Genomic DNA, 14,837 nt, shown 5'->3' on the forward strand with positions numbered 1-14,837 from the left:
GCTGTGTTTTTTTTTTGGGGGGGGGGAGTCTGTCTTGACTGATTCTCTTGCCACTGTTTCATCGGAGTACCCCAAGTTCTAATATTAGGAGAGGGGGGAAAAATGCTATTTCTTTCCACTTTCTCCACACCAGGCACCATTGCAGAAATCATTTCACGATTTTACTGCTCTGGGCCAGGGTATCTTAGAGATCGCCTACTCCCGTACAATCCGGCTCGTCCTCTTAGGTCATCAGAGAAGGCCTTTTTACATGTGCCACTGCCTAAGGAGGTACATGGGGCGGCGGCAAGAAACAGGGCCTTCTCAGTAGTGGCACCAACATTATGGAACTCCCTTCCCCTTGACTTGAGAATGGCTCCCTCTCTTGAGACTTTTCGGCGAGGCCTGAAGACCTTGCTGTTTAAACAAGCCTTCTGACTTCATGGACTTTTTAACATCTTTTATACATCTTTTAGTTGCTTTTTTACAGGCCTGATTCCTCCATGAACTGCTGTTTTATGCTCTTTTTTATTCTAACTTTTATCTGACTAGTGTTTTTATGGTTTTTGTTAATGTGTTTTTAATGTTTTTATCTGTTGCTAAATTATGTTTTAATTTGGTTTTTAATATGTTGTAAGCCGCCCTGGGTCCCTTTTGGGAGAAGGGCGGGATAGAAATAAAGTTTATTATTATTATTATTATTATTATTATTATTATTATTATTATTATTATTATTATGTCCCCCTGTAGCTGGCCAGTTCTCTGACTAGGCAATCTAGGCTGCACCTATAACCCTTTAGAGGATGCCTGGGCAGGCCCTGTTGATTCAGAAAGGTTTTCTTGACCGTAGAAGTCATGAAAGCCATAGTTACATGCACTGTAGGCATGAGACAAATGTCTAAGCAGTTGCTGAGGAACATGGTATGACCTCTGCAACATGGGGAGGGGGCCATGAGGCCTCCCCATAAACACATTTAACATATGACTGGCAACCCCGTTGCAGACCCACTAGGTAGCAAGTCCCATTGAACTTGGAGAGCGCTCTTTCCAAGAAAAACTGCAGAGGTATGTACTGCACATCTCCCACTTCAGAGGAGGGGTCACTCTCAATTCTTCATGTGGAAGGAGCACTCCCCAACCCCCCAGGAGCACAACTCCAAATTTTGCCTTCCCCTTGCAAGGTCTCCTTCTCCACACAGCTGCTATCTCCATCGCAGAAGCCTTCTCCAAGTCAGCCCACTTGCTTTCTCCATTCCCTCAGCACCCCCCCCTTTTGAACCAGTTCCAATCCAGATGTGCACCACAAAGCCGAGGAACTGTGCACACAAGAGCTGAGCAGTTAATGATTCCAGCTCCTAGCTAAACCATGACGCCAGGACTCAGTCATCCAAAAAGTCTGCTGAAACCTTGTGTTGTCTGTTTACCCAATTGTTTTAAATGTTAGTAACTGAGTGCCTGGAAGGAAGGAAAAAAACTCTGTTGTAGTGTTAACTAGCATGGGACACTTGTCCCGTGTGCCATGAAGATGGGCAGTTTGTGGTCACCAGGACCCTGTACTCCTTCTTCAGTGCTATTCTATGCATGATTACTCCGAAGTAAATCCAATGGGGCATACTCCCAGGTAAGCAGCACTAAAAGGACAGCCTTACAGAGCAAGCCTATGCATTTCTACTCAGAAATAAGTCTCATAGTGGTCAATGGGGCTTGCTCCCAGGAAAGTGTGTATAGGATTGCAGCCTTAGTCAAGCTGCTTGCTCTTGGCAGATTTAAACCAGGGACCGTCCTGGTACCCAGTTCAGTCTGGTGCATATTTACTCAGAAATAAGTCCCTCTGTGTTAGTAGGATCACGCCCAGGTAAGCGTGGACAGGATAGGAGCTTCAGCAGCTATGCTGCATTTGCTTTGCTTGTTCAGGATTGTTGCTCAAATCATTCTCATTGCCTTTTAATTCCAGGTTCTTACATTTTATAGATGTTTATGCCTATGTATAGAATGGGATGGAGGGGCAAATCTTCCCCCTTTTCAAACAACTAGACGAAATTTTTTTTTTTTAAACCAAGGAAGGGACCCATCCCATTCCTGCTCTGTGCTCTGAATTCCAGGAAAAGGGAGCAAGAAAGCAAAGTGCATGGAAAACAAAAGTGTAAGCTCTGCAAGTCCTCTCAATCATTTATCGCAAGCAACTTAGGAGAGCAAATATGACCCCCCCCTCCAGTCTTTGGATAATAAAAAGCACCAAGGGTCTTTCAAAACGCCAAGCCCCACTCTTCAATAGAGAACCAAATTCTGCCATTTGTTTGCAGAAGCCTCTGGAGGTTATTGCTAAACAAGAAGACTCCATCTGTTTCAGGAGGCCTCAGTTCCTTGCAAGATCACCCCCATCTCCTAGGAGAACACCAGACAACGGGCTGCGCTTTCCCCCCACAGCTGCCGCCTTTGTCTCTGAACGCCAAATATTCTGGGCATTTTCTTATCAAAGAAGAGAAGGCACCTTGTGCCCCCCACGGTCAATCAAGAAATGGGCCAGCAAGTGCCCATTGGGGGCGGGGGAGGTCATGCAGGCAACTGTAATTGTTTTGTTACTTTGCCAAGCTGGTGCCATGAGTTTTATGTATGTCTCACTACGAGGAAAATATGACTTCTAGCTCGGTGCTTCCCAATGTTTTCACCACCATAACCCACTTTGTCAGCCATGAAGGCCACATCTTGCCTTTGGGCTTTCAGTTAGCGCCAGCCCATGATCCGCTTTGTATGCCATGTAGCACCCTAGAATGCCTTCTGGTGCCACAGCTGGTAACGGCTCGTGACCACCAAAAATGGGATCATGACCCACACTTTGAGAACTGCTGTTCTAGCTTGTATTGCCTTCACATGTGAGCATTGAGGGAACATAAGTCTTCAGGAAAATTATCTTATATAAAACTTCATATTAATGGTACACAGAGTTGCCAGGTTGGATACATCCAGGGCTGGTGAGGCTGCTGGGAGCCCTGGGGCAAGGATTTCCCATGGCACCCACTGTCTGCCCACAACAGCATTCCCAAACATGAGATTTCGGGGGGGGGGGCTGGCTGGTGAAGTGACAAGACTGCCAACACTTGAAACATCAGGATGGGGTGGGCAGGCAGGGGTGGGATCTAGTACCAAGGCAGAGTCCAGGGCAAAACTTATTTGGGGCCTTGCTTGGTTCTCTTTTTTTCTTTGGTTTGTGTGTGCTTTTTGAGTTGTCAGTTCTGTTTGCTCTTGTGCAGTGTCAAACCTGTGTATATTCTCTGTTTTATTGGGTCTTATGAAGCTTCTTGTGAGTCTCTTTCAGTGCCTGCTATTGGAAGGGAAAGGAGAATAAATATACACATTAATTTAATAATAAAAATCAGCAGAGCTTGGTGCCCCCAAATAGTTCAAGATTAACCATCCACCCATTAAAAAAAAAAAAAAGGCAAAATGCTGGTGAAACAAGGCCATTGGGGGCTAATCGGCAACCCTCAGGGAAACCTTTCAATTTCCAATTATTTGTTCCAAAGGCTGGAGAGACTGCTTATGGACCTACGGAAAACCAGAAGGCCTTCTGAGAACCAGAGAGGCCATAAGCAGCAGTTTAAAACAGCACTTGTTAAAATAAAACAAGTTCTGAACTCCTAGCCCTTGTGATAGCAATGTGTGCATTAAACTCAAAGCAAGGGTGAAATGAGAGGATGCATCTAATGTGTACTTTGACACTGTGTATTGTTTTTTGAATGTGTCAACAGCTTTCATGCAGGGCTCCGATCTGGATTGGGACCATGGCAGGAAGCAAAGGGTTACAGTCCCCTCTCCCATGCTGCTGTCCCAGTCAAATTGAGAAGTTGCTATTTACGTGTTCCAAAACTTACACTCAAAACCCCATCATGCAACTGGAGTCTAGTTTGGTCCCAAGAGCAAAGAGTAAGAATATATCCAGGGAAAAGCCCCCTCATTTGTCTTATTTCTAGGTCAACTGCAGTACTGTTTGTGGAGGAGGGTCAACTCAATTTTTTCCACACTGGCACAAAGCAATTCCACAACGAAAAAAAAAGACGTCACGTTCACCAGCTGCAACTTGGCACCCGTAATGCTCATGAAAATTATTTTTGAAATGTGTTAACGATATGCAAATAAAACATGCACAACGGTCTCCTTTCTCTGGATAATGGCTGTTCCTACAGATGTTCCTTTTGTGCTACAGATGTTGTCCACCAATTGCACAAGCCACCCAGATGTGGGTGTCAGCTCGACGCTAGATTTGCAGAGACCAACTTTTGGCGTCAGCCTCTGACTTGAGTGGGACTACTCATAAGGAGTTCCAAGGTGGTGGCTCAGCAGATCAAAGAGCCAGCTGACAGGCCTCTTTCCATCATCACAAAGTAGCTACAGCTTCCCTTTTAAAAAAAACAACATTCATGAATAAACTGCAGCTGAGTTCTAACTACACTGTTGCAAGAGTGGGAGAAAAATGGGAAGTGGGGAGCTCGGTACAAAGTCTGCTTTTTCAGAATTAAACGCACTAGGTGGGAGGCTCAAACCTTCTATGCCAATGAGGAACTAAAGTCAGTTCTGAGGAATTTCAAAATTATTTGTATAAGAGACTTGTTTGAGCCAGGGCCACATACAAAGTCCTGCCATACATCAGCTCACAGTACTGGGACATCATGACACACTATAAGTGGGAAACAGGCTTATTGTGCAAAGATCTGCAGAGGATATAAAAGATGACCCAAACAAGTGAGCCAAGTTACGTGTCTACAGGATAGACAAAAGCTCTCCGGAATCATTTATGAAACTGGTCCTGGTGAGCATTCTTCTGCAGGTCCAGATAGTAAGTCAAACCTTTTCACAGAGGTCTTGTTCACACAAGCAGCTGATTTCTCTACACTCACATCAAGCAGCTGACTGAAATGGTCATGCACTGAGGCAAGGTGATAAACGATGGCCTTTTTGGTGGTACTGTAAACTTCGAAAGCCCATTCACTGCTACGAAGACACAGCTGACAAAGGCACTGCTGCTTACTGATATTGCATCATTGCTGTACACCAGGGGTGCTCACACTTTTTTGGCTCGAGAGCTACTTTGAAACCCAGCAAGGCCCGGAGATCTACCAGAGTTTTTTTTTTACAATGTTCGCGCCATCATAACATATAACATTTATGTGTACAATGTATGTTGGTGTACCTTGAGCCCCACTGAGTATAACAGGACTTACTCCTGAGTAGACATGCCTAGGATTTGGCTGTGAGGCTGCAATCCTAGCCACACTTACCTGGGAGTAAGCCCCATTGAGTACAATGGGCCTTACTCCCGGCGTTTCCTCCCAGAGGCACCTGAAAGGGGGGGGGGGTCGGCACTCTGCAATCTACTCATTTTGCCTCGCAATCTACCGGTAGATCGCGATCCACCTATTGAGCACCCCTGCTCTACACGGTGCTCTATGCTGAGTCTCTGACCTGAGGTGCTTACAGTCTGGACATTCACAGGAGACAATAGGGGGCAGGAAGGGGATGGAGGCAAGAGGAGACGGAAAAATATGCAATTGTTTCAGTTGCTTGTACTTAAGCTAAGTTAGATGGGAACGTGACACACTGCCAAAGGGTTTTTTGTTTGTTTTTGTTTTATTGTCTATTGACATCTTAGAAGTCAAAAGAATGACTGAACAAGACTGGCAGTGCTTAAGGTTGGGCTTCCATGCCCTCTCTTTGCCCTTTCCACAGTTGGGGAACCAGATTTTCTTTTTCTTTTTTTTCCTTTAAAGTCTATCCAACTCTTCTTATAGAAAAGCAGCTAATTGCCCAATATCAGACAATGTGGTAACATAGTCTAACACAATATGGTAACATAGTATTTCTCAAGCTGTGGGTCGAAAACCGCTAGGTGGGTCACACAGCACCTAATTCAGCCACTGTGAAAACAGAGAGCTGAAAATACAGGCTACAGAGCTGCTGGGCAGGGCAGGCTCCCGGAGGGAGAGAGGCCTGGTGCTTTGCCCTGAATAAGTGGGGATGCTGGAAAGGGGGGAGGTCTGTGTGGTTGGAGGAGAATCCAAGTCTGCATTCTGCTGAGCTATGAAAAATAACAGCACAAGAACGCTGTGTAATGGGACCTTTGGCCAATTGTGGCTTAGATTTGAAGCCTGAATTGATGATGTCTGACCATGACATCACTTCCAGTGGGTCCCGACAGACTGTCATTCTAAAAAGTGGGTCCCTGTGCTAAAAAGTTTGAGAATCACTGATCTAATAGAAACAGCAGTCAGAACAGACATTCAGTTCAACTTCACCTAAAGATCGCTCACGGGTCTTCACGGAGTGCCTGAAGGCATCTTCATCCGGGCCTTTCTAGGGAGGACATTCCAGGGTAACCTCTCAACCAGAAGGGTCCTGTTCCTCGTGGAACTGGTCAACTTTATTAAACCCCTGGTTCCGTCTGAGAACCAATGGTGGGAGTTTCCAAGGGAAAGGAGAATTTGGAAATCAAAGCTCCAGAGAGAGCCTATGATAAAAGTCCTCTATGAGATCACAACATGCTTCTTTCAGAAGTCCATTTCAGCAGACATGAAACAAGCAAAACCACAAGACACTGTTGCACTTGGTGACTGCAGGTGCTCTCATTAATGTCTGGCTGAAAAACTCTGGAATTTCTTAGTCATGTAGACAGAGGCCTGGAAAAACCTTGGGGGAAAAAAAATCCCAATGATAACATTATGTCTGAATCTTATCTTCACAGACAAAACTCTGGGAAAATTGTGCCTCAATCTACTTAACATCTGGACAGGTGTTTGATGGAAAACAACCAACTTGAGTACATTTTGGTGACCTGCCAGATCTCCAGGCCAGTCTCGCCTTGCAAAGGGTAAACTCACATTTGCCTTCTGTTTATAAATACCTCCCTCCCCCCTTGAGTTATACACAGAGTTGGCACAGTAGCTGTTTTGTTCACCCACATGACCTCATTGGGACGCCTTCTGGTTGGAAGACCAGCGTCTCACATTTTAGGGCGTGGGATTGGAAAGTTGGACCCTGAGGTTGGAGCAAGAGCTCTCTAACTGTTATAGCTTCATCTAGGTCAGCTGCAGTTATGGATCTCTGAGCGTCGACACACAGCCCCAGAAACATGAGAAAATATTCAGCTGGATTTATATATCTATCTATATCTGGGATGTCAACACTGGATCTCAGCACCTCTATACGGCTCCAGATCCTTGACACACATAAATGAACTGAAGTGGGGCAATGGAAAAATTAATCACTTAACTAAGGGCCCAATCCTATCCAACTTTCCACTGCAGCCCTGGGGAACCGTAATGCAGCCCTGGGGAAAATGAACAAATGTTCCCTTACCTAGAGGAGGCCTCAGTGACTGTTCCCCTACTGCAGGAGGTAGTGCATGCCTTATTGGCACAGCTGCACCAGTGCTGGAAAATTGGATAGGATATGACCCTAAGAGTGCATATGCAGGCAATCGGAATGCATGACCAGGTTTAGGGTTGATTTTCAGGGGAAATAACCAAGCACTCAAAAATTTAATTTTCCCCCCTTCACTTCACTACATCTCACGGGGGGGGGGGGGAGAACTGATGTGTATAGGAATTTGAAATATTTTTCCAATTTAATACTGAGCCACATGAATCCGCTGGTGCTTTAAACATAAACCCACATTTAATGCACTGCTTAGAGAAACAAGCTGTGGAGTAAGAGCTGGATCTCAATAGCTCAACTATAAAAGGAAAAGCTAAGCATATCTGCTTGCCACCTAAATCCTCCTTGGTTTAATTTTCATCCTAAATCATATCATTCCCCCACTACACACACTGCCTTTTGATGTTCTCCTTTCCCCCGTCTTATCTTAACGCTGGCAGGAAGAAAATATGGAAAGAATCAAATTATTTTCTCTTGTGGTTGCCCCCCCCACTAAACTGGAAGCCTTGCAGAGCTACAATACCCCAAGCCCCCCCCCCCGCCCCGCCTCTCACAGACGTCCCTCAGTTAGCACAGCCTCTTAGATTGCAAAGATTAATGTGTCTGAATTATCTTCTCTACTGGGTTCACATGACAATTCATTCCTGCTTCAGTTACTGAATTCTCTGGAACCGTGCACAAAGCCATTTCAGGAATATCAGAATGCTAGGTATCTGCAATGCTGGTTTCCTGAATCTATTTGCAGCTTAAACCTATCCATATGCAAGTCCAAAAAGCAGCCATAATGAACAATGACCACACAGCATAGAAGACCATTGTATAGCGGATATTGTGTTTGATTTGGAACAGGGAGATTCAAGTTAAATCTTGACTCAGCTCTGAACCTGTCTAGGTGCCCATGTCACCTAGTCAGTCACTAACTTTTAGTGTAACCACTTCGCAGGGTTGTTGTAAGAATAAAGGAGGGGGATCATGCCACACAGAGCTTGGAAAGCCAGTATGGTGCAGTTAGATTCAAATCCCTGGTCAGTTCTGAAGGTAATTTTGGTCAATCCCACAGTCTAACCAACATCCTAGGAGGATAAAATGGAAAAGATCATGCCTGTCATTCTGAACTCCTTGCAGGAAGGCTGGGATCCAGGGCAAGAGCTGATGTAGCATCACGGCTCCAAGAGCCATGCCTCTGTGGGGCATGGCCCCCCCTCCTTTATCCTTACAACAACCCTGCGAAATGGTTACACTAAAAGCTAGTGGGGTCCAGGTGTGGTCAAGAGAGATGGTTTCCTGGCCTGCCTGCCTGCCTTGCTCCTTTGTCCTTAACACAGAAATCAGAGCAGGCAATGCTCTTTCAGACAGGGAGGTAAGCACCATGAAAAGCTTGATGGCTGCAATGCCTATATTGGGCTGCTGTTAAAATGCAGTGGAGCAGGGTCAGAAAAAAAGGTGGCAACATTAACTGCCACAAGGAACAATATCAAACCTGGTTGGGTAACTGTGTTAGGCCAGGAGCTCTCTCCTGTCTGCTCTCTCCTGGATGGTGGGGTTGGCAAGTGGACAGAGCCTGGATGTTTATTGAAGATACTCCTATCTTGCCTCTGTCCTCCCTATCCCAAGGTGGCTTGCAGTATGTCCCCCCCCCCATATTAGTATTGTGCCCGTCCATCCGTCTCCCATGATCAATCTCTGCAGGTGAGGAATCCTGTCTGTTGCCCAAGGAGTGGAACAGGCCTACTGGCTCAAGAGGGTCCTTCACCTTGATGTGCCATTCAGCCTGCAAAGCCGGAAGATCTCAAGCATGCACTCCACAAAAGAGCTCAGCAACCTGCTTGCCCCACTATGGGGCAGCCCAGAGAATCACAGATTCACAACTGCCAGGCCTGGCTAAACTGCCTCCAGTCGCCTGTTTCTCTGCCTCTTTCACAGCCACCAGCCAGCGTCTCTCTTCCCTTCTGCAAACTGCTACCTGGAAGGGCGAAGAATGCCGCCAAGAACAGAGAAGGCAGAGGAAGCGTGCCAGCCCACGCACGTCTCCTCAGAAGCCAGTCCCATGGCATGTGCAGTGATGCTTCCTCCCAGGAAGGAGAGCACAGGATGGAGACACAGAGCAGCAAGGCCTGCAAAATGATCCCCCCCCCAAATCTCTCTCCCGTTCGCATCCCTCATCCAGGCTGGCCCCCTCCTTTCCTTCAGAGATGGGGAATCTCCCCACCTGTGAGGAAAAGACACTGCAGCAGTGGTACTGGGCCATGGCCCTTTCCTGGCTGCAGCTCCGGGACTGCAAAGCCCATGCCCAAAATTAATAATAAAGGAGGCATGCTTGCTGCGCGCGCGCACACACACACACACACACAGTGGTGTAGCTAGAGGGCATGCGAAGGGGGTACTAGAGTAGTGTAGCCTGGAATGGTTGCGAGGGGGAAGGGACCCCTTGCATGTGGTGGTGAGGCTCCCTGCAAAACTTAGTGCTTTGCACCCCCTCTAGCTATGCCACTGCACACATCCACACACACTCAGAGTGGTGTGGCTAGAGGGGGTGCCTGGAATGGCTCTAACAGGGAGGGGGAGGGCTCCCTTGCATGCCGCGGTGTGGCTCCCTGCAAATCTCAGTGCTCTGCACCCCCTCTAGCTATGCCACTACACACACACACACACACTCAGAGTGTAGCTAGAGGGGGTGCAAAGGGGGCGCCTGGAATGGCTCCGAAGGGGAGGGGGAGGGCCCCCTTGCATGCTGGGGTGAGGCTCCCCGCCCAACTCAGTGCTCTGCTCCCCCTCCAGCTACGCCACCGCGCGCGCACACAGCCACAAGGGCGGCGATGCAGCCCTTGGCTCCTCCTGGATCCGCACCCGCTCGGGCTTCACTGCGGCTCCGCCAGTCCGGCGTCTCCCCGCAGCAGCAACCAAAGGAGAGGCGGGGAAGGGCCGGGCTGCAGCCTCCCTGCGCTCTGCCCGCCACCCCGGGCGGGTGAGCCCCTCGCCCGCCGCGCTACTCACGCCCGGGCGCGGGGGAAGCCCATGGAGAGGAGGACGTCCAGCGAGCAGCCGTGCTTGACGGTGCCGGCGCGGGGCTGCTGCTGCTGCTGCCGGCTCCTGCGCGGGGCCACCCTGCTGTACAGCTCCTCCTTGGCGGCGGAGGCCATGGCGCCTCATCCGCCCATCGCCCTCCAGGCCGGCGGCGCCTCTCCTCTCCCGCGGAGGTGCAGCGCTGCCGCAGGAGCCTCGCCCGCCCGCCCTCTGCACACGTGCGCCCGCCAGCGCCGCCTCCTCCGGGCGGGGCTCTCCCGGCAAGCGGGGCTGCGGAGGCAGTGCCTCCCCACCGGGGTCCTGCCAGGATCACCCGCGCTCTGGCTCGGGCACCTCGCCCCGGGGCAGCGCTTTGCAGAGGGCTCCGGTGGGGAGGCACTGCCTCACCTGCCTCCCTACGTCCCTGGCCCCCCTACCACGCCTCTGTCCAGGTCTGGGGCTCTGGAAGGCAGGGGGAGGCATGCTTTGGGGGCAAGGGGGGCACCCATGCACGGGGTCAGGAGTGGAGAATGCAGAGCGCATGGGTTGTGGGTGCATGGGCACCTCACACCACGGCTTTGCAAAGGGCTTCAGTGGGGAGGCACTGCCTCACCTGCCTCCCCCCCCCCCACCGCACATCCCTGGTAGGGGCAGTGTCCATCCAGGCAGGGCCTGAGCTCCAGCACCTGCCTGCAAAATCCACCTCAACACAACAGTTGGGGAGTAGGGTGACCAGACATCCTCTTTTTTCCAGGACATGTCCTCTTTTTTAGCCTCATGTCCTGGAAAAGAACTTAAGTGTCCTCCTTTTCCCTGTGAGCAGGCAGCGCAGAGCCTTCCTGAAATGAATAAATTATATATAATGAATTATATGTAATATAGTTTTGAATTTAATAATAAGTAATATAGGGTTTAAATTAAGCACATGAAATCAATATATAAGTATTTTTAGTTGTTATTTTGTCATGCCCTACATATTTCTTGGATATCCTACATTTTGGGGTGCCTTGTCCTCTTTTGCAGTTATGACATCTGGTCACCCTGCGGAAGAAGGGCATGAGTTCTTGCGTCCTGTTGGGTGAATGAGAGAACCAGAGGCAAGCCCTGGGGGACTGAAGGGCTCCTATCCAGCTTCCTTCGGTGGCCACAAGCAGGGTTTGAGGCCAACAGCCTGTCTCTGCTAGGTAAATGGTAATCAGAGGTAGACTGCCTCTGAACATGGAGGTTCTATGAAGTCCATCTGACTCAGAGTCATTGTTAGGCTTCTTTCCCCACCTCCTTGAATTTGTCCTCCTTTAAAGGCATCTAAACGAATGGGCGTCAGTACATCTTGTGGAGTGAGTCCCATACATTAATCATGCATTGTGAGAAGCGATGCTTTCTGTAGCCTGTCCTGGATCTACTGCCTCTCTCTTTAACTGGAAGATACTGGGTTATAGTATGGGAGAGGGAGACAAGCTTTACCAACCCATTCAACAAGGCAGAGTTAACTTCACTGACCCCATGTGCTCTCCAGGGAAACTAATAGGACAATCCTATGCATGTCAATTCAGAAGTAAGTCCCATTGTCTTCAGTGAGGCCTACTCCCAGGAAAGTGTGTATAGGATTGCAGGCTAAGTCTGACCTTGCCAGTTTCACTGGAGGGCAAAGAGTTTGTGTGAAGGAAAGGGCTGTGTAGTTAAAAGGAAGTTTGTGGGATTGCATCTGACTGCAGGGCGATATGGAACAGCATTTGGGGAATTACCACTTCTGACATTTCCATCTCATGCTTCCTCTAAAGGCCTTAGGACAGTGGGAATGTGAGATGCAACACTCTGCTTTATCCTCAATACAATCTGTGAAGTAGGTCATGCTGAGAGAAGGGCCATTGACTCAAGGTTACCCAGTAAGTATCGTCATGGCTGATTAGGACCTTGAACCCAGATCTACCCAGTCTTGGGCTGGCACTCTAACCACTGTACCACTTCCCCAAGCCCAGGAAGTGTTTCCTCTTATGCTAACTCTGTGTATGTGTGTTGGGATATTTAAAACTGGAAAAACATTGTTTGTGAGCAGTAGTAATGGGGGGGAGGGGAGAGCTTCTGCCTGATAATTGGAACACATAATACGCCTGTGAATTTAGCTTTAGTGCCAAACTACCTAATAATTTTTTGCTGCTGTGGAAAACTTGCAGGTTTCTCCCTGAGCTGGAGATGAGGCTTAAAAAAGGATCCCAGTTCCTATATTTGCAGCCCCAGTTCAGAGGTCAAGGTGCAATTGGTCTGCATGAGGTGAGGTTGCAGCCCCAGGCTTCTGTCCAGAGCATCCTGTCCCCTTGAAATGACCCTCTCAGCTGTCCTTCTCCACCCTTGCCAGAGCTAGAGCATGGCTTGTAGTCCAGGCAGCCCATTTTTCTGAACTTGGCTCTGCCTCTCTCTTGCTCCATGTTAAATGGCTTCTGTGCGCTAACAATAGCGATATTGTGAAAGAAGACAAACAAGAGGAGGAAATATAAAAGGTCTCCACGTTGCCGCCCCAGAAGAGGGCTGCAATTTTTCCAAGAAATGCTTTTGCAATTGTTTAATTACTTTTAATTTTAATGATTCAAAATGAGTCATTAAGACCAGCCACTTTAAGGAAGCATGTGTGTGTCCAGGGAGATTCCCTCCCACCCCCATTTTAGTTTTCAATGGCAGATCCTCTCATTCCATGTTGCAAACTACTTGTGAAACTTTCATTCATTTCAAAATTGGTCAGCTGTGAGTGCCGGGGAAGGACACTGTTTGAGAAGCACACCCTAAAGCCCCCCCTTGGGTGCACTGAACCGGTCATACAGTTCTTTGGGTCTGGGCTGAAACATTTTCTCTAGGCAGGAGATGTCCAAAAACAACCCATGATAGGGCTGTCAACTTTGAAATCAGCCCATACTGCTATGTCTTTGACTGAAGAAATACTGCAGATGCTGTTGCTTAGATAATATCTCCATATTGTGAAAAGCTTTATTGATTTCTGCTGAGAGCACAAGAGCAGGCCAGGCTGGTTTCCTTTTAGTCAGCTGGCAATCCTAATCAAATCAACTAGTTTCTTTTAGAGTACTTAATATTAAGGCTGCAATCCTACACACTTACTTGGGAGTAAGCCCCACTGAGTTCTGTGGAACTGCTTTTCAAGTCACAACGTATAGGGTAAGGTTGCATTTTACTCTTTGTGGTTCATTATCTCCATTGCATAAGTATGTCTGTTGAGATCAAATCTTGCTATACAGGGAAGAAGCCAAGAAGCTGATAAGCAACATTCCAGTAACCGCTCCAAACATATTTGTTAGGACGAGCCTTTATTCTCACCTTGCAAGCACCTGGGATCTTTCGAAGATCTGGAACAGTAAAGCTGCGTAGATGACACTGTAGCTTGAAGGGACAACTTTTTACAGCCTTTTTGTGTGGCCATCTTGCAGCTTAGAGTGCAAAAATTTACAAAGAGCTGGTGGGGGGGGGGAACAAGCACAGAAGCAACATCTATTTGTCTCAAGGAAAACACACATTTTTAGGGGTACATCTAAGATGACTTCAGTGTGTACACCTAAAAAATGTAACATGTGAATGCAACTGACAGATGTTTGCAAACATGTGCACCATATAGGCTAACTCACTGGTGAGCCAGGATTAACTGCAGCTCCCTCTTGTGTTCACACTTGGTGTCAAACCCAGTTTTGCAGCTGTGGTAATGTGTGAAAGGGCCTTCCTTCTCAAACTTAGCCTTTTCATTAACCTACTGTCACCTCTGAGGACTGCATAGAATTTGATGCTGAGATCGTCAAAATATTTTTTTTCCCCATCAGACACATAGCAAGCCTCTCATTAACTACATATTTGGCCTCCTAGACCTTTTCATACAGTCTACTGAGGCATTAGGAGAGGATCTTCATGTGAAATCCTGCTTGAGCCATTTCTGCCCAACGTTGCATATACGCAACAGGGACCAAATGTGTACACCTGTGGGCTGTGCAAAAATGGGTTAATGCCAAGAGAAGAGGTCAGGACAAATGAGACACAAGAGTGGAGTGCTCTGATCTGCTTCCCTGATGTGTCTCTCTCTCTTTATTTTATATCACAGGCCTACACTTTGCTATCTTAAATGCTAGACCCATTGTTGGGTATATTTGGGGTGCTGCATCCAAAAATGGCATCCGTTTTGCCTGATTGGCTCTAGTTTTGGGGGTAATGCATAGCCACCCTGTATGCTGATTCTGGCAGCTTCCCCATGAAGAAGCTGATGCCATGGCTTCCTAACGAGGAAGGTGCTTGAATAAGCATATAAGGTGGCTATGCCGTACCTTCAAAACTAGAGCCAATCAGATTAAATTCTTGAAGTATCTTAAATGTGTTCACTCTTTTCTTATTAAGGTCATTGAGCCCCCTCTGCTGTTCAATAGAGATATTGCCCAGGT

General features: G+C 47.8%; 1 protein-coding gene across 4 annotated transcripts in view; it reads right to left on the reverse strand.

Moving 5' to 3' along the window:
* UBASH3B (ubiquitin associated and SH3 domain containing B) overlaps nucleotides 1-10,620 on the reverse strand; it is a 67,894-nt gene extending 57,274 nt beyond the window's left edge. For all 4 annotated transcript variants that reach the window (XM_066639568.1, XM_066639565.1, XM_066639567.1 and 1 more), the window contains exon 1: nucleotides 10,402-10,620. In XM_066639568.1, the coding sequence (XP_066495665.1) occupies nucleotides 10,402-10,547 (146 nt within the window). In that variant the 5' untranslated portion in view covers nucleotides 10,548-10,620. The remainder of the gene's footprint in view (nucleotides 1-10,401) is intronic.
* Nucleotides 10,621-14,837: the final 4,217 nt, after the last annotated feature.

The sequence above is a fragment of the Tiliqua scincoides genome, chromosome 11, assembly GCF_035046505.1.
Source record: "Tiliqua scincoides isolate rTilSci1 chromosome 11, rTilSci1.hap2, whole genome shotgun sequence".
NCBI classification, from domain to species: Eukaryota; Metazoa; Chordata; class Lepidosauria; order Squamata; family Scincidae; genus Tiliqua; species Tiliqua scincoides.